General features: G+C 37.3%; 1 protein-coding gene across 4 annotated transcripts in view; it reads right to left on the reverse strand.

Moving 5' to 3' along the window:
* KDM6A (lysine demethylase 6A) overlaps window positions 1–27,208 on the reverse strand; it is a 204,317-nt gene that overhangs the window by 42,891 nt on the left and 134,218 nt on the right. Inside the window, exons 12-20 of one of the 4 annotated variants that reach the window (XM_053891683.1) lie at window positions 16,997–17,090; window positions 14,145–14,271; window positions 8,980–9,078; window positions 8,629–8,848; window positions 7,938–8,072; window positions 7,332–7,487; window positions 6,675–6,770; window positions 5,377–5,478; window positions 4,307–4,702 (exon numbers count right to left, since the gene is read on the reverse strand). In XM_053891683.1, coding sequence (XP_053747658.1) covers window positions 4,307–4,702; window positions 5,377–5,478; window positions 6,675–6,770; window positions 7,332–7,487; window positions 7,938–8,072; window positions 8,629–8,848; window positions 8,980–9,078; window positions 14,145–14,271; window positions 16,997–17,090 — 1,425 coding nt within the window. The remainder of the gene's footprint in view (window positions 1–4,306; window positions 4,703–5,376; window positions 5,479–6,674; window positions 6,771–7,331; window positions 7,488–7,937; window positions 8,073–8,628; window positions 8,849–8,979; window positions 9,079–14,144; window positions 14,272–16,996; window positions 17,091–27,208) is intronic. The other 3 variants (XM_019417346.2, XM_019417349.2, XM_019417351.2) reach the window with 3 other exon arrangements.

Below are 27,208 nucleotides of genomic sequence, written 5' to 3' on the forward strand. Positions count from 1 at the left end.
CTGAAACCAGTTTCTAAAACTAAAACACTTAAACGGTATATTTCTATTCAAGAAACTTATCTACCTAAAAAAACCAGATACGTGAAAAGCTGACACCCATCAACGAGCATGCAAAGTAATGCAATCTGGTTTTAAATGCTTAAACAGGCAGCTAAAACTTCAAAAATAGTAGTTAAAAGATAAAATCTCTAAGTTATATGAAAACTTTTCACAAAGTAAAAATGCTATAATATTATAAGCATGCCAATACTTAAAATGTTATCCAAGAAACAGTCTGGGTGGCTGAGTCAAAATTCCATCTATCGTCAAATATTTACTCAGAAGATAATCATTTAACAAGTTACACTGATTACAGTATGCAGATAAGTAAAAAAAGAAACTAACCATTTTATTACATCATCTCTATCTACAAATCAAGTATGTTAGGTTATAAATTCTTTAGAGTACTTGCTGAACGATCACTATAATTTCACTTTCGTATCTTAAATGGTACCTTTGAATAAACTCTTCATAACTGTAATGTAAATGAATACGGATCTCTATGTCCTCTCGTCATCAAAAGCTGAAAGGTAGACAGACCATACAAGTCTATCAACGGTCTAGGTTTCATTACAACTTGAGGAAAATATGTGAAAAGGTTTATGGAAGACAGTATTGAAAAAGCCTCTTCAATTATATTAATACCAGAGACAGAACTCCCCTACCTACAGTGACCATGCAGCAACCTCATTTGGGAAACCTCTGACCTAGAATCAGTTCCACGACATTTTTTTGGACAGCTTTCCTAACCGCATTATCTAAATTATAAAGCTTCTACGGACACTGGCCTTGAGGAACCTGTGAAACAAAGGCTGGGGCGCTCTACCACTCAGTATTCAGTCATGTACAAAGGCCTCATGGCCTGCAAACCAAAGGCTCTTTCACTGGAATTATGTTTTTAAAAGACAGCAAATTCCCAAACTAGAGTTGAGAGTATTCACTGAAAATCTCAAAACTAAGCAAACCAGGAATTGGATGTGCTTAAAGAAGAACAACAGATTCGTAAGTTACAATCCTAACAGAGGTTCCCGTTTATTAACTGCCAATTATACCTCAGCACTACAGGCATCCTAACAAAAATCTCAGGTTCTCCGACCCAGAACCGACCCCCCCCCCCCGCCGCCGCCCCACATCCCACCTTCTCACCTACTTTAACAATTCTCTCCTCTGTCTCCCACGTTAATTTCTCCCTCTCTACTGAACCCTGCTCATGAGCTTCCACCCGCCTTGAGTTTCTTTCTGCTTTCTCCCATCTTAAATTTAAAACAAAAAACAACTCTTCATCGCACTTCCCCTTCCGCTACCACCTGTTTCTCTCCTTCCCTTTCATGTCACGGTCTATGGGGATATCGCCCCTGGCACTGTGCAGTGCACAGCCCACACGACTTTAAAGTGTCAGTGCTGGGACTGTCTACATCTCTTGTTTTCGAGTTCTCTCCTTCCACTTATGTTGAGACCAACCTCAATTAGGCTTCTGATCCCACCAAGTCCACTGAAATGTCAGCAAAATGTTTTCTGTAAAGTGTCACACAGCAAGTACTTTAGGCTGGGTGGGCCATATAGTCTCTGTCACACATTTTTCTTTTTTTAAAAAAAAATTTTTTTTTAACGTTTATTTATTTTTGAGACAGAGAGAGACACAGCATGAACGGGGGAGGGGCAGAGAGAAAGGGAGACACAGAATCGGAAGCAGGCTCCAGGCTCTGAGCCATCAGCCCAGAGCCCAACGCAGGGCTCGAACTCGCGGACCGCGAGATCGTGACCTGAGCTGAAGTCGGACGCTCAACCGACTGAGCCACCCAGGCGCCCCCCATTTTTCTTTTTAAGAACCCTTCAAAAATGAAAAAACCCATTCTTCATTCGTGGGCTGTAAATACAAAAACAATAACAAAAACCAGGTCATGGTCGTGGGGTGGATTGGCCCGTGCCCCTTAGTTTCCTGGTCCCAGCAGTGTCACCAAATACCTCAGATGGTCAGTTCCCAGCCCTTACCTTACTAGGCCTATGAAGCACTACTGGATTTACACTTTGATCACGCTTTCCTCCTCGAAAGACTTTCTTCACTTGGCTTCCAGGCAATCACTCACATCCTCCTGGATCTCCTACCACCTCACAGGTCACCTCGAGTTCTTTCCTCCATCTACTCACACCCCATGGGGATCTCACCCAGACGCATCCATCCCTCGAGTTGAGCCAGGCCAGCTTTGATTCCTCCCTCTCACACTCCAACTCTACCAGCTAATCCTACCGGCTCTGCCTTCCAAAGGAACCCAAAAGCTGACCACTTCTAATGCTGCCACTCTGGGTCCTGGCACCACCATGTCTTAACTTCGATTACAGCAATAATCTCCAAGTCGGTCACACACCTCATTTCTGCCTTTGCCACCTTTAGTCTATCCACAGAGTACCAGAGAGGATCTAGTTAAAAACTAAGTCAGATCATGTCATTCCTCCATTCAAAAACCCCGTTTCCCATTTAACGCACAATAAAATCTAATACCCTTACAACAGCTTACCCGGCTGAACGGGACTTGGCCAGCGTGGCCAGCTGGACCATACGTACCTCCCTTCTTACCCTCTGCCCGCCGTGCTCAGCCATCCTCACCACCTTGACTTACCTCCAAAAAATGCAAAACACACTCCTACCCTAGGGCCTATTGCTCCTTCCAGCTCCTGAGACTTGGAACACTCTTATCACAAATACCCTCAAGGCTCACTCTGTAAACTCTCAGGTCTTCATTCAAATGTCATCTTCCGTGAAGCCTTCCCTGACCTTCCTATTTACAACTGTGAATCCTCTACCACCAATGTCTAGGACGCCCCAGCTCCCCTTCCTAATACATTTTTCCATAGAACTCACTATATCATTACCTAATATTCTCTATATGATGCTTACTTGTTCACGGTCTTTTTACCTGCATGAATTAAGATATCCTTGTGTCGGCAGATTTATCCCCAGAGCCTCGAACGGGACATGCACATGGGAGGTGCTCAACATTTAAGAATAAATACAACCATTAATCACTCTAGAAGATGGTCCCGCCAAGAAAAGTACTTCAAGAATAAACTTAAAAGTCTTTGAAGAATGAAATTATCTTGGTTTTACCAATAACATAAGGCTAACCAGCAATAAGTCAAATATTTCTTACTAACAAAAGTACAAGTAATTTGGCAATGTGTGTCGGCAACATTTTTTTTTGGATGCTTACTCTTTGACCCTTCAGTTCCATTTTGAAACACACGCTCCATGGAAACAACCCAAAACACAGGAAAAACGATGTGCACAAATACTGAGAAGTGAAAATTTAGAAATTGTATGTCTAACAGTGAACGGAGTAAAATATGGCACATCTATCTTTGATAGAAATAATGTTCATGAAATCCATTACTGTTTTGAAAACTGCAGTGGTTCTACTTTGCCTTCAAGACAAATTAGGCGGGGCACCGGGTGGCTTGGTCTGTTAAGTGTCTGACTTCGGCTCAGGTCATGATCTCACAGCTCATGGGTTCAAGCCCCGCGTCGGGCTCTGCTGACAGTTCAGAGCCTGGAGCCTGCTTCGGATTCTGTGTCTCCCTCTCTTTCTGCCCCTCCCCTGCTCGTGTTCTCGCTCTCGCTCGCTCTCTCTCAAAAATAAACTTAGAAAAAAAAAGAATGAGGCAACTTTCTCTACCTTCCTCAGCCTCACATTTCACCATTCCCTCTTCATAATCTATACTCTAGGCACACTTTACCAGCCCTCTCCCCTCCCAAACTCTCCAATTTCTGGAAACTCTAACAACTTGGTTTATGTGCCCTCCTAGGTACAGTGACAGCACTTTTCACCAAAGTCACACTTCAGAGTAATTTACGGTAACTGCTTCTTTAATGGTCTTTTTCTCCCACCACAGTGAATACCTAAAACATATTAGCATAAGTACCTGATCTTAGGTAGGCAATATGTGTAGAAATTAACTAAGTAAAACAGTAAGTTTTGGGGGGCTGTATGATCTATTTTGTCTATCCTGTGGAAATTTCCAAGACTGTGTGTGTGTACGTGCACGTGTGGATGTAGAATCTTATAATGGAAAAGAAAATACACTTATGTATGTGTGTATGTATGTTGGGAATCAAAATATAGCTGATAACATCACAGTACTATAAAATGCTTACAAAAACAGTTCCTCAAACTTCTATTTCTTTTTCTCTCAGAATGCATGAAACAAAAAAAAAAAAAAAAAAAAGAACTAGTATGTGAGAAGCCAACGAAGCAGCTAGCTCTTCTATTACCTGAGTGGAGTTAGATAGTTGGTTTTTCCACGGCTCCTCTGCGCTGCTGGTCAGGTTTGTGCGGTTATGAGGTAGAGTGAGTGCGTTTCGCTGCAGGTAAGGCACGTTTCCGTTACTTCCACTTCCCGTTATGTGATTATTGCCTATCAAAATAGCGTCTGTACTCCCCAGCGTTCTTGATGTGCTACAGGGAACATGGCCTGTAGAAAAGGGTCCGTTGGCCAAAGGCTGCCCAGGGCAGGCAGGGCGGACTCCAGGCTGAGACACGCTAGGCACTCTGGTCAGAGCGAGCTGGGGCTGCTGGCCAGAGATGGAGTTTGCAGGCAGTGATGAGTCAGCTGTTGGCCCGTTAGGAATTCCAGTAGATCGTACCTGTGCAACTCCTGTTTGTCTCATCTGTCAAAAGGCAAATGAAAAATAAACGCTCCTTGTGTGGGCCATAAGGTAGAGGACCAAAAATATGAAGGAGTATATATAACCGGGTAATCTCTGATTTTACCCTAACATTTAATTTCTCTAGGCTGAAAAATACACACTTTTTTAAAAACAAGAAATTGTGTTCAGTCATATTTAGATTAGCTTCCTCAGAAAAGCAGAAATCTGTTTTATTTTTAAGAAACATCCCTTTAGTAACGACAAAAGAAAGCAGCTGAAAATTAAGAAAACTGTGGAATTTACAGGTCTTTTTCCCAATCACAAAATAGAGGATCTCCAATTTACACTCTATTATATTTGTATGTCAGATCCTCCAAATTCAACAAGTCCTGAAGAACCCCATCTCGGTTTAGGACAGCTCGTTAAGTATTCAATAATAGAAATAAACCCTCAGAACAGCGGTAAAATAGCATGTAAATAAATAATAAAATACCAAGTCTTGTGCTCAAAATTAAATTTATAGCTGTTTTTTCCTAAAACTCTCTGTCCATTATTAGTATTTTAAGAAGCAAGATTACTAAATTCCACCAAATACTGGTAGAAAGAAGCAGGCATGACCATGCTCTAAAATGTTTCAGTCAATAAAAGTACTCAAAATGCTAACAAATTTTAGGGGGAAAAAATGCTATACACACTTGGTGTTGCTGCATTAAGACAAACTGACTTTCCAGCTGTTCCAGCATCAGTTTCTGTGCTGGATTTAAGTTATTTCTATTTGCACGGAGCTGTTCCAAGTGCTAGAAGAAGAAGAAGAAAGGAGAATACGGTCAAAGACATATCTAAGAAACCAGCTCAAGCTCACTGTTCTAAGCAACCTCGTCATGAAACGACTGGACCAATGCGGAGCCACTATCTAGTCAAAGATACGGATTCCTGACCAACAGCAACTAACCCAGAGATGAAGTCCTTTAAGAAGTTTGAGAAATTAAGAAATAAACATTCATCAAAAGAAGTTTACTGTAATGTGGTATTTGAGACAAGTGGGCATAAAATTTTACTCATTAATACTCTAGTTTTCAGTATTCACACAGAAAGTTCTTTACACTTACAATGCAGTAGGACAAGTACACTCAAAGCATCACAGTTTGGAACAGGAAAAGTGTGCAGACAGCCTGACTACCGAAAATCAGTGCTCTGCTGAAGGTGTGCATCTACGGAAGAAATATGCTATGGCGGGGGCGCCTGGGTGGCTCGGTCAGTGAAGCGCCGACTTCGGCTCAGGTCATGATCTCACGGTCCGTGAGTTCCAGCCCCACATCGGGCTCTGCGCCGAGCGCTCAGAGCCTGGAGCCTGCTTCGGATTCTGTCTCTCCCTCTCTCTCTCTGCCCCTTCCCCGCTCATGCTGTGTCTCTGTCTCTCAAAAATAAATGAACATTAGAAAATTTTTTTAAAAAAAGAAATACGCTGTGGCCATAAAACAACAAAGAAGCTCTTTACATCCCGACAAGGAAAGGCCTATGAAATACACTGAACAATCAACAGGCGGAGCATTCTACCATTTGTATAAAAAAGGAGAAAATGAGTAACGGGTGAGAGGAGGAGGATGCATGGTTGCTTGTGCAAGCCTGAACATATCTCAGGGAAGACAGGTAAACTGGTAACACTGGCTAGCTGTTAGAGGGAGAACTAAGTGGATACGGGCAGGAGCTAAAAGCTAAGTGGGCAGGAATTTGCCCTGTGGAACCCAGAACCATACAGATGCACTTGGAACTATGTGAATGTTGCCTGTTTAAAAATAAAACCAAAAATAGGTGAAAATCGGGAACTAATTATCCCACGACTCTGACAAACGTGGGTTCATTTTACTTATGTGCATTTGACTGGATTGACTGCCACTCAACTTTAAGAATTAATACTTAAAATTTTAAAGTTTACTTCTTCTACTCCTTTGCAAGAGGAAAAACAATCTGTCAAAAGCATTCTCTTACATACCTGTAGTTTCTGTGGTGTCAAACACCACGAATGAGCTTGTTGCTGTACTGGAGGATGTGACACTGCATGGCCACTACTCCAATTATCAGAAGTATTCTGAGGAAAATCGATAAAAAAAAATTAAAGAATATTTGGTTAAATCCACAGAGTTAACAAGAATGACTCGTGAAGGCCAAATGACTATGAATTGGAATATTTACATATAAAAAATGTTATGACATTAAATTCTTTTAAAAATAATTTCACATGCATAATAAATTTGGGAAATCATAAATTAAAAAAAAATACTGATTCTTTAATCAACCACCCGAAAAAGCCCACCCCTAAACTATGGCCCAAATGGCTAACCTAAACACCACACTGTCCACTAGATCCAATAATAAATTTATCTCAATGTCAGTAGAAAGTGATGATGAAAAGTGTGTTGAGATCTTAACGGCAGGGAGATGAATAAAATGACTTGATGAATGCAAATTTATCCCTACGTTCTGTATTTAATAGGATGCTAAGAATCTGGGATGGAAAAACTCAAACCTTTCACTCTTTTGATGTCCACAGATTTAAAATAAAGGACAGGAGATATTCAAACTGCACAAGTTCAGGGCAGTTGGGAGATTCCTTTTGGACTGGGATTTTCTATTTCTCTAAAATATATACCTTTGTTGGACTAGATGTTCTTTTCCTCTTGGCAGGACTGGACAGGTCATCTACTTGGCTAGAAGGAATCATGTGTAGTGGCAAGGACTGCTGTGAAATTGGTGTTTGACTGAGGCCTAATACAGGTTCAGTATTTGCATGATGAGGTTTACATGCCTAAGAATCACAGAAGGAAGACAAAAATAGGGTTCTATATATTCTTAGTTCATTCCTTCAAATTATAAAACTTTACAGACTGCATACTTTTCAAAGCTATGTGGACATCGCTGATGGCAATTATTGAAAATCAAAATCAAATGATCATCAATGGAGGAATGTGTACCTTCCTTTGAAAAACTGCTTTAAAAATTAAACAAACCACTGCAGCATCATTTTAAGAAATCTCCTTCAAAATCATGAAAATGCACAAAGGTTCTAAATTGGCACCCCAAAATTTCTTCCCATATCAGAGGGAGTTTTATTTCGATCTAGATTCCCTTCACAATTAAATCCAAAGGCTTTTCCATTAATAAAAGGCTCCTGTACTTAGTAAAATACGCTTGACCACTACAGATTGAAAAGAACCCTTAAAGCTGGGTACCTGCAGAACATAACCCAACTTCTCACCTGCTGTGCTGTGTTCATGGCACCCTGCCTGGAGGTAAGCTCTGCGGGGATTGGTAGGCTCCACGCCTCCTCAATACTAGGAAGTAATTTAGTTTTATTCTGTAGACTACCTTGTGGAAGGTTACACAACTGAGCCTAGGAAAAATTATGTAAAAAGCAAATTTAACACAAGCCTACTTGAGTAAGAGCAAGTCCACTAAATCTTCCTAAATGCTATAACTAATTGTTTTTAAAAGAAAATAGATTCTTAATTTGGGGTTTCAGAAAGATACTAAGTATAAAGAGGGTAACCAGAATATAGACCTTTGTGAGAATTCAAACAAAGCTGAGCTCTGTTTTCAAAGTTCTCATAGCTGTCTTCTCATGAAACTCCAAGCAAGAGTGAAAGACAGTGTTTGTGTTCTTTTCTCTAAAATGCTATGACAACTTAAAAATGTAGACAGTACGTAGAAAAAAATTATGTAAATTAATATACATCAACAGTAAATGTGCAAAAGAGCATCTTTTAAAATACTGCATCTCTTACTTAAAATGAAAAGTGAAATAATATTACAAGCTATGGTATGTTTACAAAATATGGAAACAAATTATAGACAGCAAAACACAACTAGACAAACTTTCCAGCCACCCGCCTCCTGCCTGAGTGTCATGGGGAAACATGTGTCTTTAAAAAACTATTTAAAAGTTTTACCTGTAAATACTTAATTCGTGCTGCAAGTGCAGAGGTATTACTACAACTTTTGCTTCTGGTTGCATTTAAGTAGCATTTAATGGCATCCTGAGGCTGGTTGCAGGATTCGTAGAGTGTGCCTAGGTCCATCCAGGCTGCAGCATGGCCATGGTCCAATTGTACAGCACAAATATAAGCCTGTAAAGCATCCATAGGCTGATTCTGCTGCTGATATAGCACGCTAGAAAGAAAAATTAAGGACAAACAAGAGGTCAACTGAGAAGAACTACTCAGCCTCACCAAGTATATTATATGTGATATGTAACTGTCATGTATCGAGTATAATACCATTATTTTTATATAAAGTCTTACCCTATTGAACACCACGTATCTGCACTTGCTTCTGATTTATCAATAGACTGCCTGTAAGATATAAAGGCATCCTGAACTTTCCCAATACTTGAATAGCACCTGAGGGGAGGGAAAAAAAATCCAGACAATTGCATTAATACTGATTAATCTGCTGAAAAATGGACTACATACATCAAAGCAAATTAAAATTCTGAATGAGCTAACATATTTCTGTGAATGTGTGTGCGTGTGTGTATATAAAATTATAATTATAATGTACATTATAATTAACCATTCAATAAACTATACTATAGTCTATCTGGTAAGTGCTAAAGCATGATACATTAATGAACAATATTAAAGTAATTAAAGGCCGTATTACTTCAGTATTCTATTGAGAGTTGAAAGAGCGCATGCGCGCTCACACATGCACTTGCCATGCCACTTATATCGCTTGGTATATTTACATAGCTTACATAAAGAATATAGACTTAAAAAAACCAAGAAAACCATTCTATTCTGGTAAGACTGGATGAATCTGATTTCAATTCTACTTTCCTAAATAATGACCATGAGGTCAACCATTCTGTAATTTGTAAAAAATACAAACATTAAGATGCAGGCAAAACCAAGCTAACTATCAAAAACAGTATAATAAGGTGAGTGCGGTATTTCATGACATGTAAGGGTAGCAAGGTCTGATTGATTAAAGTTTCAAGGACCTGTGGTTTTTTTGTAATTTTTTTTAATGTTTATTTATGTTTTTTTTGAGAGAGAGAGACAGAGAGACAGAGAGACAGAGTGCAAGCAGGGGAGGGACAGAGAGAAAGGGAGACACAGAATCTGAAGCAGGCTGCAGGCTCTGAGCTGTCAGCGCAGAGCCCAGTGCAGGGCTCAAACTCACGGACTGTGAGATCATGCCCTGAGCTGAAGTCAAACACTTAACTGACTGAGTCACCCTGGCGCCCCCCCACTTTGTAATTTTTTTTTAACATTTATTTTTTTTTGAGAGAGAGAGAGAGGAACCTGTTATCTTCTTAATGCAGATATACCTGATGGATACACAGAACAGCAGCTGAAGCTATAAATACAGAAATTATCTTCTTAGTGCTTGGCACTAAGGAAAAAAGAAAAGACAAAACCCAGTCCCTGTCTGTCTTCATGGAGCTTACAATTTAGTTGAGGACTGAAGACATATTACAAATGTCATGATGCCATATCGAATGTCTGTCACAGGCAATTCTCTGGTCTGAGAATTTAGGGTAGGAGACACCACAATACACACTACAGGATTTAGGAAAAGCAAAAAAGGAAGGATAACACTAAGGAATTTAAAATAAGTATAGAGGCATGTTGTTTAGACCAGTGATTCCCAATTATCAGCCAGTATAAAGCAATTTATGGCCACGAAAATAAAATAGAAACACAGCAACATATACTTATATATATAAATATTCCATTAAAGTAATTAATACTTATACTGTAACTGACTTATTTTGAAATACTACTGGCTGACTAAATGGCAAAAATATCTTAAATGTTTTCACTTGCCCAAATTAAATATTTAGATCCTCATAATTATTCTTTGAAATTTTGCTGATTCCTGCAATCCAGAAGTCTGGGAACGCCTGATTCAGACAGAGAAGATGAAAGAGGGCATTTTAAAATGTTGTTTGGGGGGGTGCCTGGGTGGTTCAGTCGGTTAAGCATCCGACTTGGGCTCAGGTCATGATCTTGCGGTTCGTGGGTTTGCGCCCCGCGTCGGGCTCTATGCTGACAGCTCAGAGCCTGGAGCCTGCTTCAGATTTCAGATTCTGTGTCTCCCTCTCTCTGCCCCTCCCTTGCTCATACTCTGTCTCTCTGTCTCAAAAATAAATAAACATTAAAAAAAATTTTTTTAAATGTTGTTTAGGCAGTATAACCAAAACTTAATGTACATAAGATAGCACAAATAGTAGAGAATTATAAATCCAGCCCGAGGTTACCCTGAAGTTTTTGTTCTTCTAACAAGGGAAATGGCACCATGAAAGCACTTTATAGGAATAGTAATCTGCTAGCAATGTGTAGAGATAAACTGAAAGAAAAATAAATTATGGACAGTAAAAAAGGCAGCTATACTCACTGGTTTGGAACAGGCCAAAATTGGGGTGAAAATAACGAAAATGGAAAGAAAGAAAAAGAAGGGAGAAATATAGTAAACCAAAAGATATAAGGACTTTTGTGACTGACTGATTAGATATTCATAGCAGGGGCTTATAACTTAGTTTTTAAGCCTGATCAAAGAGAGTTAAAAAAGAAATGGTGACATCATTGACAAAAATAAAAGGAGAAGAGCTGGTTTGGAAAAGAATATGATGAATGAGCTTTGAAATATGCTTACTTTGACGTGAGATGAGAACACTAAAATAGATAATGTTAGGTAAAGAGTAAGAGATGTGGTCCTGAAATTTAATACCTCGAAATGTAGAAATCTAGATTTGGAATTCATCCATATAGAAGAGAGGGTTTAAGAATACAGGACACCTGGGCCACCTGGGTGGCTCAGTCGGTTGGGCGACCGACTTCACCTCAGGTCATGATCTCGCCGTCCGTGAGTTCGAGCCCCATGTCGGGCTCTGTGCTGACAGCTCGGAGCCTGGAGCCTGCTCCGGATTCTGTTTCCCTCCTTCTCCCTCTCCCTCTCTCCCTCCTCCTCCCCCACTCACGCTCTGTCTCTCGAAAAGTGAATAAATGTTAAAAATATATATATAGGACACCTACAAGGGAGACGTTAAAATAAGCCCAAGGATAACTAATCTTGTGGACTGGGTAATAAGAAATGTCAGTGACTGAGAGAAGGCAATGTCAGAGAGTACCTGCAAACTTCCACAAAGTTTGTTAATAACTTCAGGAGAAGTTATGAACAACGCCATGTAGGGACAGACACCACAAAGAAAGGGAATCCTTAACAGATAGTAGAAAACGTTTTCACATTCCATTCGTACAAAGTGAAAAGTAGAAAACCAATGTGCCCAACTACAGATGTCCCAGTCGAACCACCAACCACTTTTCCTGTAGCAAAACTTAACTAAGTGCCCCTGAGACAGCCCTGTGTCTTTGAAAAAGCAATACGTGAACCTAGGCTCTAGTTCCTGTTCTGATTTAGTTACCTGTGCGACTGTAACCTTAGATAAACCATTTCACTCCTCTGAACTCTATTTCTACATCTGTAAAATAACAGGGTTTACAGAGTGAAGCAGGTGACCTCCCTGGTCCCTCCTAGCTCTAACATTCTATAGTTCTGTGATAACACTGCCAATGATTAGTACTACTATAAGAGCATTACCACATTACACCTTTATTATGATATACACATGTCAAAGGACATCTTCAACACAGATCTGAATGTGAACATAAGTAATAAAAAGCCGTAGAATATTAGGGTCATCAAATCCCAAAGTTGCTTACTGACACCTGAGGTCTTTATTCAGAGCTTTAAGAACTTAAAAAAAATTTTTTTTAATGTTTATTATTTTTGAGAGAGAGAGAGAGAGAGAGAGAGAGAGAGAGAGAGAGAGAGAGAGAATCCAAAGCAGGCTCCAGGCTCTGAGCTGTCAGCACAGAGCCCGACAAGGGGCTCAAACTCATGAACCACGAGATCATGACCCGAGCCAAAGTCGGACGCTTAACTGACTGAGCCGCTACTATTCTTCATCTTAGGTCAAAATGAAAATAATTGCTACTACACATGCCTTTTAACCTGTATAAAAAGAAATTTTCGTATGTAAATGTTAACACTAGAGACAAAGTCTAGGCAGTCCCTACTTCCCAGTACTCCGTCTCCTTTTCAGTCCCTGTATGAAGCATCCCACTGTGCAACACTAAACAGCAGCAATGGTGTTAGCTCGAAAAGCAAATGGTGTTCAGTTAGTTCATTTACTGCATTCACTCAATAGCCACGCTGCTAGTCGACAGTATACAAAGATGGTAGGTTCCAGTCTCTGCCCCCAAATATCTTCATTCAGTGAAAGAGAAAAACAAAGTTTGGACTCTCAAGCTTTTTAGTGAGCAACCCAAATCAGATGATTTTCTAGGGCTTGGAAGGTATTAGAAAATTTCTGCTAAAAATAGGTACTTTCCCAGCCAACTCTTGTTGTACATTATTAATGACTAATCAAACATCTTTTTTAAAAAATCTTAGTACTACTCCATCTCATACAAACACACTTTGCTAAATTTAAAGGAAAAATGAAACCATACAAAATACTATCTCCAGACATTATAAAATGTCCCCTATGGGACAAAATAGGCCCCCAATGAAAACCACTGATCTAATATAATCCTCTTATTTAAAAGGTTAAAAGAAAACTGAAGCATCAAAAAGTTTAACTGTATCACCCATGATCTATAAACAGTAGCCTAGCCAAGACCTAAATCCAAGTCTCCCAGCTGCTAGTACACTGATCTTTCCACCACACCATAAAAGCTAAAACCAGTTAGGAACCAATAGACGATCTAATAATGTCCCCAAAATATAATCTATCAGATACACATACATAAGGTATATTTTAGATAATCAGTGAGCACAATTTAGGCATTTAAAGTACAGAGAAAAGTTTACAGACTTGCAGAACACTATTTTCATTACATGTTACTTCTCCTTTCCAACAGATCCAATAATAATGTATCCACTTTCTCCCTGTGAGATTTCAAGTAGAACTGATTTGAGACCTACTATTCATCAAATATGTCCATTCTAATGTATATATCATTAATCAAAATTACAAATAGCAAGGTTCCACTGGCTACTGGTGGTCACCAGGCAGAATGAAAAATTAATTCGGTTCTGTTCAACAGACATATAAAAAAAAAATAACAGAAATCAGAAGGAAAGGCATTTAAATATTAGGATGAAGAATTACTATCTGATAAGTCTTTTTAAAAGCCAGCAATGATCAAGTCAAACGAAAATCCAACACGCAAAATAAGAAATGTCCTGGCTGACCAGATTATGCTGAGAAAAACTATCACATTCAGAAGCTTTAACTTTCCAGAAATCTTTGCGACAATATATTTAAAAAGGAAAAGACACTAATCAAGTTATAAATATAAACAAATATAAATATAAACAAAATTATATAGCTCATAATTCCAATCTCTTAGTTGGAATAAACAAAAGCATAGTGTAAGTGTCTGCTAAGTCTCACCTTCCGAGGAAATACCAGGACTGGCCAGAATTAGGATCTGCTTCCAAGGACTTTTGGAGATACTGAATAGCATAGCTTTCCTTGGTGGCTTTATCTCCCAGAAGATCCACAGTGTGATGCATCCAACCTACAGTAAATGATTAAAAATATTTACAAAGATGACTTAATTGTTCTTCAGTTTTTAAGAATACCAAACAGAAAACATATAAAAATTTTTTTTTTTCAGTCAATTTATTCATTTAGTTCGGCACACACATTCCCAAAATTTAGAACTGCCAATTCTGACCATAAGGAAGTCTGTTTCTCACAGGAAGGTACAGTCAAACCTATAAAGAACTTTATTCCAGAGAAACCAAAACGATTTTAAGTACTGACTTAACACTTAGATTACAAACTACAGTTCTTCTTTTCTAATTTTGGTGTTTGAAAAAATTCCAAGTTATGAAACAAAGAATATAAAAATTCACTGTTCCATGTAAAATTTTATGTGCATTTTAAGACTCTCCAAGACAGTCTATTAACCCATTGTTTATTTCCAAGGAGTACATATAAGATGATTTAATCAATGATAGCTCAGAGTACAACACCCACATACAACCCTATCTCACTGGCAATGGCCACATGTATTAATAACTTATCTAAAATAAAAACTGTAAAGCATTTGACAATTATTTAAAAATAAAACCCAAGTCTAAGTATATTCAAATGGTGCAAATAAAAATGGTTTAAAATGGGTACCACAAATGTTTAATCAATACATATAGATTGTGCAGAATCTCAATTATATGTAGAATCTCAAAAAGGTGAATATATAGAAGCAGACAGTAGACCGATGGTTACCAGGAATGGGGAGGTAGGGGAAATAGGGAGAAACTGGTCCAAGGGTACAAGTTACAGTTACGTAGCAGGAGTAAGTCTAGAGAGTAATGCATAGCAGAATGACTATAGTTAATAATACTCTAATATATTAATAGAAATTTGCTAAGAGAGTAGGTTTTAGGTGCTCCCACCACACACAAATAGTAACTATGTGCAGAGATGGATATGTTGATTAGCTCGACAATACTAATCATTTCACGATGTACCAAAACATCATGTTGTGCACCTTAAATATGCACAATTTTTATTAAATAATCGTTATATAAGCTATCAAAAGATTGGATCATGCAATACTGTATTCTAAAACTTTTAAGACAACACAGGAATGATTTGATTTGCTGGGGAAGTCATATTTCAGCTGTGGATCATTTCAAGTGCATAAAATCAGCGTTGTTCTTTGTGTATAGTCCATATTACATATAACAAATAAGGACCGTTATTTTCTGACATTTATTATAGTTGCTGTGCGCCAAAATATATTTCAAGGACTGCATTAGTATGTTTTACAGAAATACATGTCAATAACACATTTATATTTATTCATCTGTTCCTCTTACCTCCTGCTATTACTAGTAAGAATGGAACCTAGAGAAACAGGCTCTAAAAGGAGCTGCTGAAGCAGCAGTGACAAGCAAGTAGGAAGGATTGATACACAGGCATAAATTAGACTTAATTAGGAGAAGTGTTTTTCCTTTCAAAAGCACGAAAAGTTTATTATACTTCTATACTTCGAAATATGGTAAGCCAATGCCAAAGAGGACAAGTGATTCACATGTAACTAGACCAAAACTATTTCAATCTATGTCTTAAATTTAAAAGGTGTATGCATTTTTACTATTGACACATTCCTCACTGCAGCTGAAATGCACAAAAACTTGATTATAAATAGTGTGGATTAACAAAACAGCTCATATTCAAGTATTAGCTGAATGAGTAAGCTGTCTTATGATAAAGGCATCACTTTGTTCTTTTTACTTAAGAACTGCACAAAATCTTTCTTTACTATACTAATAAACTTGTTTTAATTTGAAGATATGAATTCAAACTACTCAAACACGGTCTGTAAACTTATTAAAAACAAATATTCAAATACTTCTCTAATTCTTAAAAGTATGGATAACACAAGTAAAATTCTAACCAGAGATTAAATTAAAAACAAACCTAAAAACAAAAGTTTTACATTAAGGTAATGTGTTTATTTTATATAATTAATCATATGATACATATCAATATCATGAAGATCAGTGATAAAATCTAGGCTTAAGTAATTTTAAAATTATGTAAAAATAGTCACATTATGAAAACATTCATATTACTACAATGTTGGTTAAAAATTAAGAATAAATTATTTGCCCAGACCAAAAACAAATAAACAAAAGCTAGGGGGAGGAGGGGACCCAAACACCATATACAGATAAGAAACATGACCCAATAACTAAGCAACAAAATTAAACGTGGAGAACTCAATCACTATCTTCTTGGTCAGAGTGACACTAATGTGTCATCCAAATGGCTACATTTCTTCAACATCAGAAAAGAATTACATGTGTACAAAAACTATACCATTAGATGTTGCACAACTTTTCGATGAAATGTTTTAGTTAATATTATTGATAGGGCTAAGAAAGCAAGCTCACCAACCACTAAGTGACTTTACACAAATCACTTAACTTCATTCAGTGCTAAGCATATCTGGCACAAAGGAAGTACTCAATCCCCCTCACCCATGGGTTAAGTACTAGAGAATAATTCTAAGAATTTAAAAGGACCAACTGCACTGAAGAACGGTAACGAGATGGACCGTGAGATGGACAATGCTTGGCTGAAAGGGGAAATATGCTGGGTTCGAGTTAATTCTATCAACTCTGGGTAAAGGAAGGAAAAGAGAATAGAATACATGAGCCACATATCTGCCATCTCTGACATGGAAAAATCATAAAGAGAAATATTTATAGTACACTATTATTACATACCTAACTGTTGTAAGACAGTTGCCTTTACTTGTGCAGAAAGGTTTTCCGTCTGCAAAAGTTGTTCATAAGCTTCCTTTGCAGAATGATACTTCCTCTAAAAAGCAGAAAAAAAGGGATTCAAAGAAAAATAAAAGCATTATCTTTAAAGAATTTGCTCATATATTAAGATTTACTACATAATACTGATACTTTAGCATATTTCTTAAGCTAACCGAAAGAAAAAAGGCTAGTTCCATTACTGAGCGTTCCTTTTACACCAGACAGTTGTGGACAGGCCATGTTTCAGAGCAATTAACACCAGTAAAACATTCGATACAATAAAGTATTAAAATAGGCCCTTTTAAGATTCTGCCAAATGTCAATTGTTAAAATAATCTCAACTTATTCAATAACAAATAATTTCAACTTTATTTAGGAACACTGATGAAGCTAGAGAAGTACTCTACCTCCCAGTGTTATGATCTGCCTAGAAACACCAAGTTCCCAAGCAACTTAACATAAACAGAACATATGCCAAGACTGCTTTAAAAAAATCTAAGTGCAAAAGCGGTTAAAATCTAAGTTGAAAGGATAGTTACTGGTATACAGCCTATGAAAAAATTTATAATAGGTATGGCTTTAAAGATACCAAACCTCTCATGGTCTAACAATGTTCACAACATTTAAGGTTCCATTGGCAAATTTCTAAATAAAACCATTTATGCACACTCCTCTCCTCAAAAAGTATGTGTGTGACTAAAACCCATTACTACTACTGTCATAAAGCTTAAGACAACTCCTCCAAGAAAAAGGAAAGGGAGGAAAAAAGGGATAAGCCAATAAAAGAAAATCTCATAAATATTACCTTTAAAACATACTCAGCAGAACAATGAACTGAAGTGGCTATTATTCATTATCAGCAACAGTACATGGCTGCCTGAGCAAACAAATGCTTCTCAAAAAAAAAAACAAAAAAAAACAAAACAAAACACGGAGGAGGTAGAAATCCGAAACCAGGTGTAGGAGCCTCAGGCAAATCACTTAAACAAAGATTCAACATCCATAAAACAGAGTTAATACCTAATCTTTCTATCTGGAGTTGTTCTAAAGATCAAATGAGATAAGCAAAGAAGTACGGAAACAAATAAGGAACTACATGAATACAGTACGTCAACACAGGAAAGATCTGAAAGAATTGGCCACTGAGATTAACAGAAGTTATTACATAAACTTTTATTCATCAGTTAAATTAGTTCCCCCTAAATATTAATCTGATCTCAAAAAGTCATTTAGACAATTAACACAAGATAAGGACCAAGTTATTCAGGTCAATTCCTTCCAATGGTATGCTAAAACATATTTCTAAACACTGATAATAAAAACAAAACAAAACACGACACACTTGAAAATTTGGTTGCATCATACTGAGAATCAAAGTTGGATTTCTACCTCATATCATATACTGGCAGGAATATGTCCTTGAGACTGTAAAGAACTTATGTGACATGGCCAAAACAACACAAATCATGAGAGAAGTAAAGATCTGGTTTGAACCACATAGCAGAAAATCAGGCAATGGACACAAACCAACACAGAAAATGTGAAAACCATGTGAACAAGTGTACATCTCTAGAAGTGCAAGTTTAAATGAGATACCACCATCTACCCATCAGAATGGCAAACATAAGAAAGTTGGGTAAATCCAAAGTTGGGGATGTGTATGTGCGCCCTGCTGGAAGAGGATTCACGCATGAAATTAGGTGTGCAAACAGGCATGCAGATACACTACAGTCCAGCAAGCTTACTCCTGGGACAAAGATGCCAAAGAAACCTTTCCACAGGTAATGTTCTAAATGGTACTGTTCACGGTATCAGGAATTCAGGGACAACCTAGGTCCATGTCACTAGGGAGTAAAAACACAAAATATGATGGATGCATACACTAGAACATTAAGTAGCAATTATATATGGCATATGAAAAGCAAGATGAGTTTATCTTTAAACATGTTTAGTAACGTTTTTCCTCTGGTAATGCTGGAGTAGCTGTTCCACAGATGGCTTTAAGTTCTGGATAAAATATAAAAGTCAACTGTCAGAAAGCCTAGAGAGAAACCAAAATCAGGCTGAAACCAGATAGACTTAGCAAAAGGGCATGACACTGGATGAGTAAACTACCTTTTACTAGGATTTCCATCCGAAGGCAGGTGCCAATTGGTGCCTGGGCTAGAACTCAAAAGAAACCAGCAATCTTACTAGTTTGAAGAATCAGAGGAGACACTTTGAAGCTATCACAAAAGCTGGAAGTGAGAGGAGAAATCCCAGGAAGGAGACAGGGAAAGAAAAAGAACACCAAATTCTGCAATTAAAACTCTACCTAAATCTCTTGTTGACTGCTGAACATGCACGAACACAGTAGATGTCCAGCAGCCTGACAGAATGAAAGAGAGATTTCAGCCGCTGTCCACTACAGGAGTGGCCAAGTTTACAGTGTGACTTGTGCAAGATTAAATGGCTAATATAAAACAAAAACATCACTCTTCAGAAAAATATAACAAAGTCACTCCACAATGTATTATTCATGATATCCAGGATAAAATTACCAGACCTACGAAGAATCAGGAACATTTTATCCATGTTCAAAAGGAAAGGAAATTGATGAAAATCAGCCATGACATTACTCAGATGATGAAATGTGCAAATAATTTTAAAGCAGCTATTTTAACAACATTCAGAGACAATAAGGGAACTATAACCATAATGCATGAATGGGCAGGAAATTAGAGCACAGAAAAAAAAAAAAAAAAAGAAATCCTAAAACTGAAAAATATCTGAAATAAAAAAAACAAATGACTGGATAGAGTGAATAACAGATTGGAGACTTTAAAGGCCATCCAAAGATACATGAGGCAATAACAGATTGTCTACCATACATGTAATTGGAGTTCTAGAAGAAGAGAGGAATAGGGCAGAAAAGACAAGACATAATGGCTGAGAGCTTTCCAGAACTGATGAAAGACATCTAATACTATATCCAAAAGACTAAGAAAACCACAAGCAGTATAAATAAGAAAAAAAACAACCCCTGGGCACTTCATTGTCAAATTCTTAAAAACCAAATGGAAAGAGAACTCTGAAAATAGCCAGAGAAAAACAACAAAATACAAAAGATACAACAAAAAAACTAACAGCCAAATTAAATATAACGGACTAGACACTCTAAACAAACAAGACATATCCAGAAAAGACTTAGAAAAGAGCCAAAAATACACTATTAAGAGGTGGACTTTACATATAAAGACACAAGAAGGCTGAAATAAAAGGATGAAAAAGACACCATGCAAACACTAAACATTAGAAAGCTCAAGTGACCCAATTCAGATCAGATTAAAGTAGGCTTCAGGGCAAAGATTATTACCAGAGATAAAGGAGTATTTCATAATGATAAAGGACATCAGGATGACATGACAATAAGAGCTTCAAAACACATGAAAAGACTGACAAAATTAACAATAATAAAATACTACTGACTATATAATTTATTCCAATTTCACCAACTTTCCCATTACTGTCCTTTTTCTGGTCCAAGATCCCACACTATGTTCAGGTAGCAGGTCTCCTTACTTTTCTCCAGTCTGGAACAGATCCCCCGTTTTTTATTTTCAGTACCTTGACACTTACAAAAGGTACTGGCTAGTTACTCTGAAAAATGTCCCTTTGAAATCAGTAAGCATCTTGTGAAGAGATACTCATCATTCCTCATTCATTAATTGAAATTCTACAATAAGAAGTGTCCCGAACACCTGGGTGGCTCAGTAGGTTAAGCGTCTGACTTTGGCTCAGGTCATGATCTTACTGTTCAGGAGTTCCAGCCCCACATAGGGCCCTGTGCTGACAGCTGAGAGCCTGGAGCCTGCTTCGGATTCTGTGTCTCCCTCTCTCTCTGCCCCTCCCCCGGCTCGCGCTCTCACTCTCTCTCAAAAATAAACATTAAAAACAAAAAACAAAAAAAAAAAAAAGAAGTGTCCCCTCCTTTTGCATTTATTTTCAACTTATATTCATTTGTAAATGAATACAAATAAAATCAAATATATACAAATATAAATTCATTTATATTCATTTACTTCATTTATATATTCATTTCAGTATGAACAAATATATTTTATTCTGTATCTTATATCTCATTATCATAATTAGTTTCTAAACTTGTGTCAGATTTGCTGATTAGGAACTCCATCCCCTTAGGTTGACTCCTGTGTTCTTTCCACACGCCCCCATCATTTTTTAAGCACTTCCTTCCTTTTTGGCACCGTAAAATATTCTAGAGCTCCTCTTGTAATTTCCTTGCCTAAACCCTGGAATCACCTACTTTTCCTGAAGAATCCCTGGTTCCTTTTATTTAAGTATAGTATTTAGAAACGAAGATCTGGGTGCTAATGTAGTCATACTGCTGCTGAGATGGGTCATTGCCTCCAAGCCCTCCCAGTAAGCATAGCTAGAAGACATATTTATGCACACACTCACCAGCTTGTATTTCTATCCAACTATCCATACTCCTAAATACCCATATATTCGTACTGATACCTCCAATTACAACCCAACACCAGAGTTCAGTCTCGCCTTGCCTTTCCTGATTTGTAAGCTCTGACAGTGAAAACCCTGGCTCTCGTTATCCACAATACACTTACTTATTTGCTTGTTCCTAATATTTACATAAAACTGTTACAGAACTCCTAATCCGTGCCACTGTGAGAAAGTAATTGTAGTAGGAGATCTGTTTACAGTTCTTGTCTCCAGCTTTACACTATAGTCAAAATACTATTCTCTAAAGTTACTGAGGTTAGTTCTTTTCATCTCCACCCCCTTCACTAAACTTATGTTATTCATCGGTTAGTTTTATTTGTTCCTGCCTGCATTCTGTTTCGGGCTACCTCATATCTGGTTGGTCTCAATTATTCAACTAATTTTGGGGTATGAGAAACATCACCAGGTTCTCAGAGTTAGAGCTATGCAAAAAGTATACACTTGAGAAGTTCCACTTTGTCCTCATCTCTGCTCCCTCATTCACAACCACTTCCACCGGGTAACCAATCTCCTCTGTTTCTCGTTTATCCATTCAGTATCGCTTCTGCACAAACGGCAAATGTATACTTGGCTTTACTATGTGTATTTTCTTCCACAAAGGGTTACGTATTATACTCTCTTACACTTCTCTTTTTTTTTCCACACGGTAGTATATTCTGGAAACCACTCCACGTCATGATCCACATAGTTCTTCCTCATGCTTTTCTACATGCAACTCCACTACCCGAATGTACCGAAGATTATACAAACATTCTCCCATGAATGGGCCTTTGAGTTGTTTCCAAGATTTTGTGATTACAAACAACGCTCCGATCAACATCCTGGTGCCTATATATTTTCAGAGTTTTGGAGGTATATTTTAAAGGTAGATTCCTAGAGGTGAGGCTGTTGAGTCAAAAGGTGCATATACAGCTTGGTTAGATTGCCAAATGCTGTTCCAGATGGGTCGTACCAGTTTGTATTACCACAATGCATGAGAGTGCCTGTTTCCCCATAGCCACTTACAATTTTCGCCAATCTGATATGTGAGAATTATATTTCAGTGTTGCTTTAATTCGCATTTCTCTGAGTGAATCTGACCACTTTGCCATATGTTTAACGACCTTGTTATATAGATTTTCTGTGAAGTGTCCACTCGTGTCTTTTTTCCCATTTTCCTATTGGGTTTTCATTCCTTTGTCCTTCCAATTTTAAGTTTGTTATATATTAGGAGCATTAGCCCTTTGTCCATGGCATATGTTGCAAACATTCTCTCCTAGTCTCTAGGTCTCCTTCGAATTTATGTGTTTGTTTTTTTTTTTTGTCGTGCAGAACTTATTTTTATATTGTTCAAACTGACCGGCCCAAAATGCAGAGAAAACAAAAAGAATGATCATAGTTAGAAAGCCTTTTCCTAAATCACGATTGAAGAACAGTTCATGTTCACTTCTAGTACTTACTTGTATAAAATTTTTTACATTTGACCCTAATTCATTTCTAGTTTCTTTTTTTGAACAGCTTGGGTCATGGGTCTAATTTTATATTTTTACAAATGGCTACCAAGTTGTCCCTGATCCATTTATGAATAAACCCACCTTAGCCCCAGAAATTTAAGATATTACCTTTCTCAAGCACTTGATTTCTCTATGTACCTGGATGTATTCCTGTTCTTTCTATATTTCACTGGTCTGTCTATTCACATGCCAGTGCCTCACTTTGAGTTACACAGGTTTTATTGTATATCTTACTGTCTAGTAGAGTCGGTATAACCTGTACAATTTCCCCACAGTCTTCTCCTGGCTATTCTAGCATATTATCAACTTACCAAAGTCCTTAAAAGCTTGTTAGTACTTTTTATTGATGTTGTGTTATATTTATAAAGTAACATAGGAAGAATCAAGATCTTTATGCTACTGAGTCGCAGTATGTCTTTTAAGTTTATTGTGAAATATTTAATTACTTTGCTGATACTCAAGTGGGAATGTTTTCTAACATTATGCTGTCGTTGAAGGTTATTAATTTCTTCATGTTAATTTGTGCCTCTAATTAATTTTTCTTGCCTAATTGTACTAGCTAGCACCTATAGTTCAATAACGAGGAGTAATAGAGATAGTAGGAATCTTTGCCTTGTTCCTAATTTTTGCAAAAATGTCTCTAGTGTTTCCCCGAAGTGAGATACTAATTTGGGCACTGAGGTATATGAATTTTACCATGATAAAAAAAATAGCACTCAATTCCTATTTCCAACTTGGACAGTTTTTTTAATTAGGAAACGTCACTGAATTTGTCAAAAGCTTGTCTTCAGCACCTATGGCATTAGCAATCTGATTTTACCTTTAGTTCTATTATTACGATGCCTGATACTAATGGATTTTCTAATATTCAATCTTGCATTCTTGGAATGAATACCACTTGGTCATAGTATATTATCTGTTTAATGAGGTAATGGCTTTGTTTACTAAACTTCTATTTAGTACTTTTACACCAAGATTCATTAGTGATATTAGTCTGGATATTGCCTCTTTTTTGTACTGTTTTCATCAGGTTCAGGTATTGATGTTACATTTGCTTCAAAAAGAAAAGGGGAAAAACAGTATGATGGTTCCTCAAAAAATTTAAAAGACTTATCACATGGTCTAGTAATTTCACTTCTAACTATGTATCAAGAAGAATTAAAAGCAGGGACTCAAACAGATATTTGCACACTCATGTTCATAGCTGCATTATCAACAACAGCCAAAAGGCAGAAGCCACACAAGTGTCCATCAATAGATGAATGGATAAACAGAATGTGGTGTGTACACACAATGAAATGTTATGCAGCCTTAAAGAGGAGTTAAGTTCTCGTACATGCTACAACATGTACAAATGTGGAAGATATCGTGCTAAATGAAATGCACAAGGCACAAAAGAATAAATACTGTATGATTCCACTTACATGCAGTAGTTAAACTCATAGAGACAGAAAATAGAATAATAGTTGTCACGGGCTGAGTGGAGTGAGGAATGAGGACTTATTGCTGAATACGGGTACAGGTTCAGTCTGGGATGATGAAAAAGTTCTGGAGATGAATGGTAGTAACAGCTGCACAACAATGTGAATGTACTTAATGACATGATACACGTAAAAATGGCTAAACCGGTAAAAATTATGTCCTATATTTTACAATAGAAAAAAAGACAATACAAAAGCACTACGATCTGTAGTTAATTTTTAGAATCAAGGATTTTGTTTCCATTATATTTTTTTAAATATGCTATAGAATCATTAAGTGCAGAAAGGACTCTATTATCAAACACAAGTGTCATTCAAGTCAGATTAAAAACTGCTAAAAGCTTCTCCCCGTTTAAAAAAAAAAATACAAAGAATAAAAGAAAAGAAATGAGGAAGTTTCTTATTTCCAATGCTCTGGAACGATCTATAAAGCATTAAAATTATGTGGTCTTTAAAGGCTTAGAATTCCCCTGTAAAACCATCTGGCCATGGTGCTTTCTGTAAGGCATTACTTAATTTTTCCTATTTCTTTTGTAGAAATTGATTTTTTATAACTTTCTAACTCTAATGACGTCAATTTTGCTAATCTGTATTTCCCTGGAAAGTAGTCCATTTCATTTCATTTTCAAATTCACTTGCTCAGTAGTCTTGTATAATAGTTCTAATTTCTTCTGTTTCCATGGTTATCTTATTTTGCACATTTGCTTTCTGTTATTCCCTTGATCAAATTTACCTAGTGGATTATCTATTGACAAAAGTCAATTTTTGGAGAGTACTAAGGTTATGACCTATTAATTAGGTTTAAGTTGTGCTTTCCTTTTCACACTGTTAATTTCTTTTAAAAAATCTTTCTTCCTTCCCCACAATACAGTTAGTTTTCCTTACATTGATTTTTGTTTTGTTAACAGATTTCCTTACATTGAATCATCCTTGAATTCGTGAAATAAATCCAACATGCTCATGGCATACTTAATGCATCTTTAAAAACCAGCTGGAATTTTTCTTTCTTCAGAATTTTTGGATTTCTATAATACATATAAATGAAGCCAATCTACAGTGCCTTGGTAATAAATTAATGCCGGACAGTTAGAAGTGAATGTTAAAAATGAAACTAATGATTCTTATAGACAGTGGTATTCACAATAACATTATTTGTAACTATCCCTCAAGGGGGAAATAGTTAAATTAGTTACAGTACATCTATGTAAAGGGATATACTACAGCTCCACATGTACTAACAGGGTATGTTTTCCAAAATATGATACTAACTTAAACAATTTAAGCAAGGCTGAGAGAGAATTCACATATTTGGCTAATATTTCAATAAAATAAAGAAAAACGAATATATGTGCAAACACATACATGGATTTGCTTATATATATGTGGATTTCTCTGGAAGGATATGAAAAACACTAGTACCTTTGGGGAGTGGAATAGTTTGTTACAGAAAAGGAATGAGGATGAGACTTCAGCACGTATTCTTTCAGGCACTTTCATTTTGGGTTATCTATTCAAAAATAAGTAATGTCTTAATGACAAAATTAAAAAGGAAAATTCTGTATCTTTCATCCATAAAGGCTAATAAGTATTTTTTAATGTTTATTTATTTTGAGAAAGAGAGCACGTGTATACACACACACACACACACACACACACACACACACACACACACACGTGTGCATGTGAACAGGGGCCGGGCAGAGAAAGGGACAGAGAGAATCCCAAGCGGGCCCTACATGGTCAGTGCGGGGCCTGACACCTGAGCCGAAATCAAGAGTCAGGCACTCAACTGACTCAAGACTAATAAGCATTTAGATGGCAAACTGTTCAAGTTATTTAATTAAATTCGGGGGGGGGGGGGGCAAATAATACTATTACTATTAGAAAATAATGTGGTTCTATGGGGCACCTGGGTGGCTCAGTCGGTTAAGTGTCTGACATGATCTCACAGTTCATGAGTTCGAGCCCCGCATCAGGCTCTGGTGCTGACAACTCGGAGCCTGGAACCTGCTTCAGATTCTGTGTCTCCCTCTCTCTGCCCCCTCCCCACTTTGTGTTCTCATTCTCGCTCTTGTTCTCTTTCTTTCTCTCTCTCAAAAATAATAAACATTTAAAACAATTTTAAAAAAAAGGGGTTCTACAGGTCTCAGCTAATAAAATGGGAAAGCTACAATTCCAGACTTCAAGATGTGTTACAAAGCTGTTACAAGACAGCATGGCACGGACACAAAAACAGACACTTAAATCAATGGAACAAAACAGAGAACCCAAAAATGGACCCATAAATGTATGGCCAACTCATCTTTGACAAAGCAAGAAAGAATATCCAATGGAATAAAGACAGTCTCTTCAGCAAGTAGTGCTGGGAAAACTGGACAGCGACTTGCAGAAGAATGAACCTGGACCACTTTCTTATACCATATACAAAAATAAACTCAAAATGGATGAAAGACCTAAATATAAGACACGAAGCCATCAAAATCGTAGAGGAGAAAGCAGGCAAAAACCTCTTTGACCTCAGCCGCAGTAACTTCAGGCAAGGGAAACAAAAGCAAAAATGAACTACTGGGACCTCATGAAGATAAAAAGCTTCTTTTCTGCACAGAGAAGGTAACAATCAGCAAAACTAAAAGGCAACTGATGGAATGGGAGAAGATATTTGCAAATGATATATCAGA

This window comes from Panthera pardus, unplaced genomic scaffold (assembly GCF_024362965.1).
Source record: "Panthera pardus isolate Hobbes unplaced genomic scaffold, ASM2436296v1 HiC_scaffold_27, whole genome shotgun sequence".
Taxonomy (NCBI): Eukaryota; Metazoa; Chordata; class Mammalia; order Carnivora; family Felidae; genus Panthera; species Panthera pardus.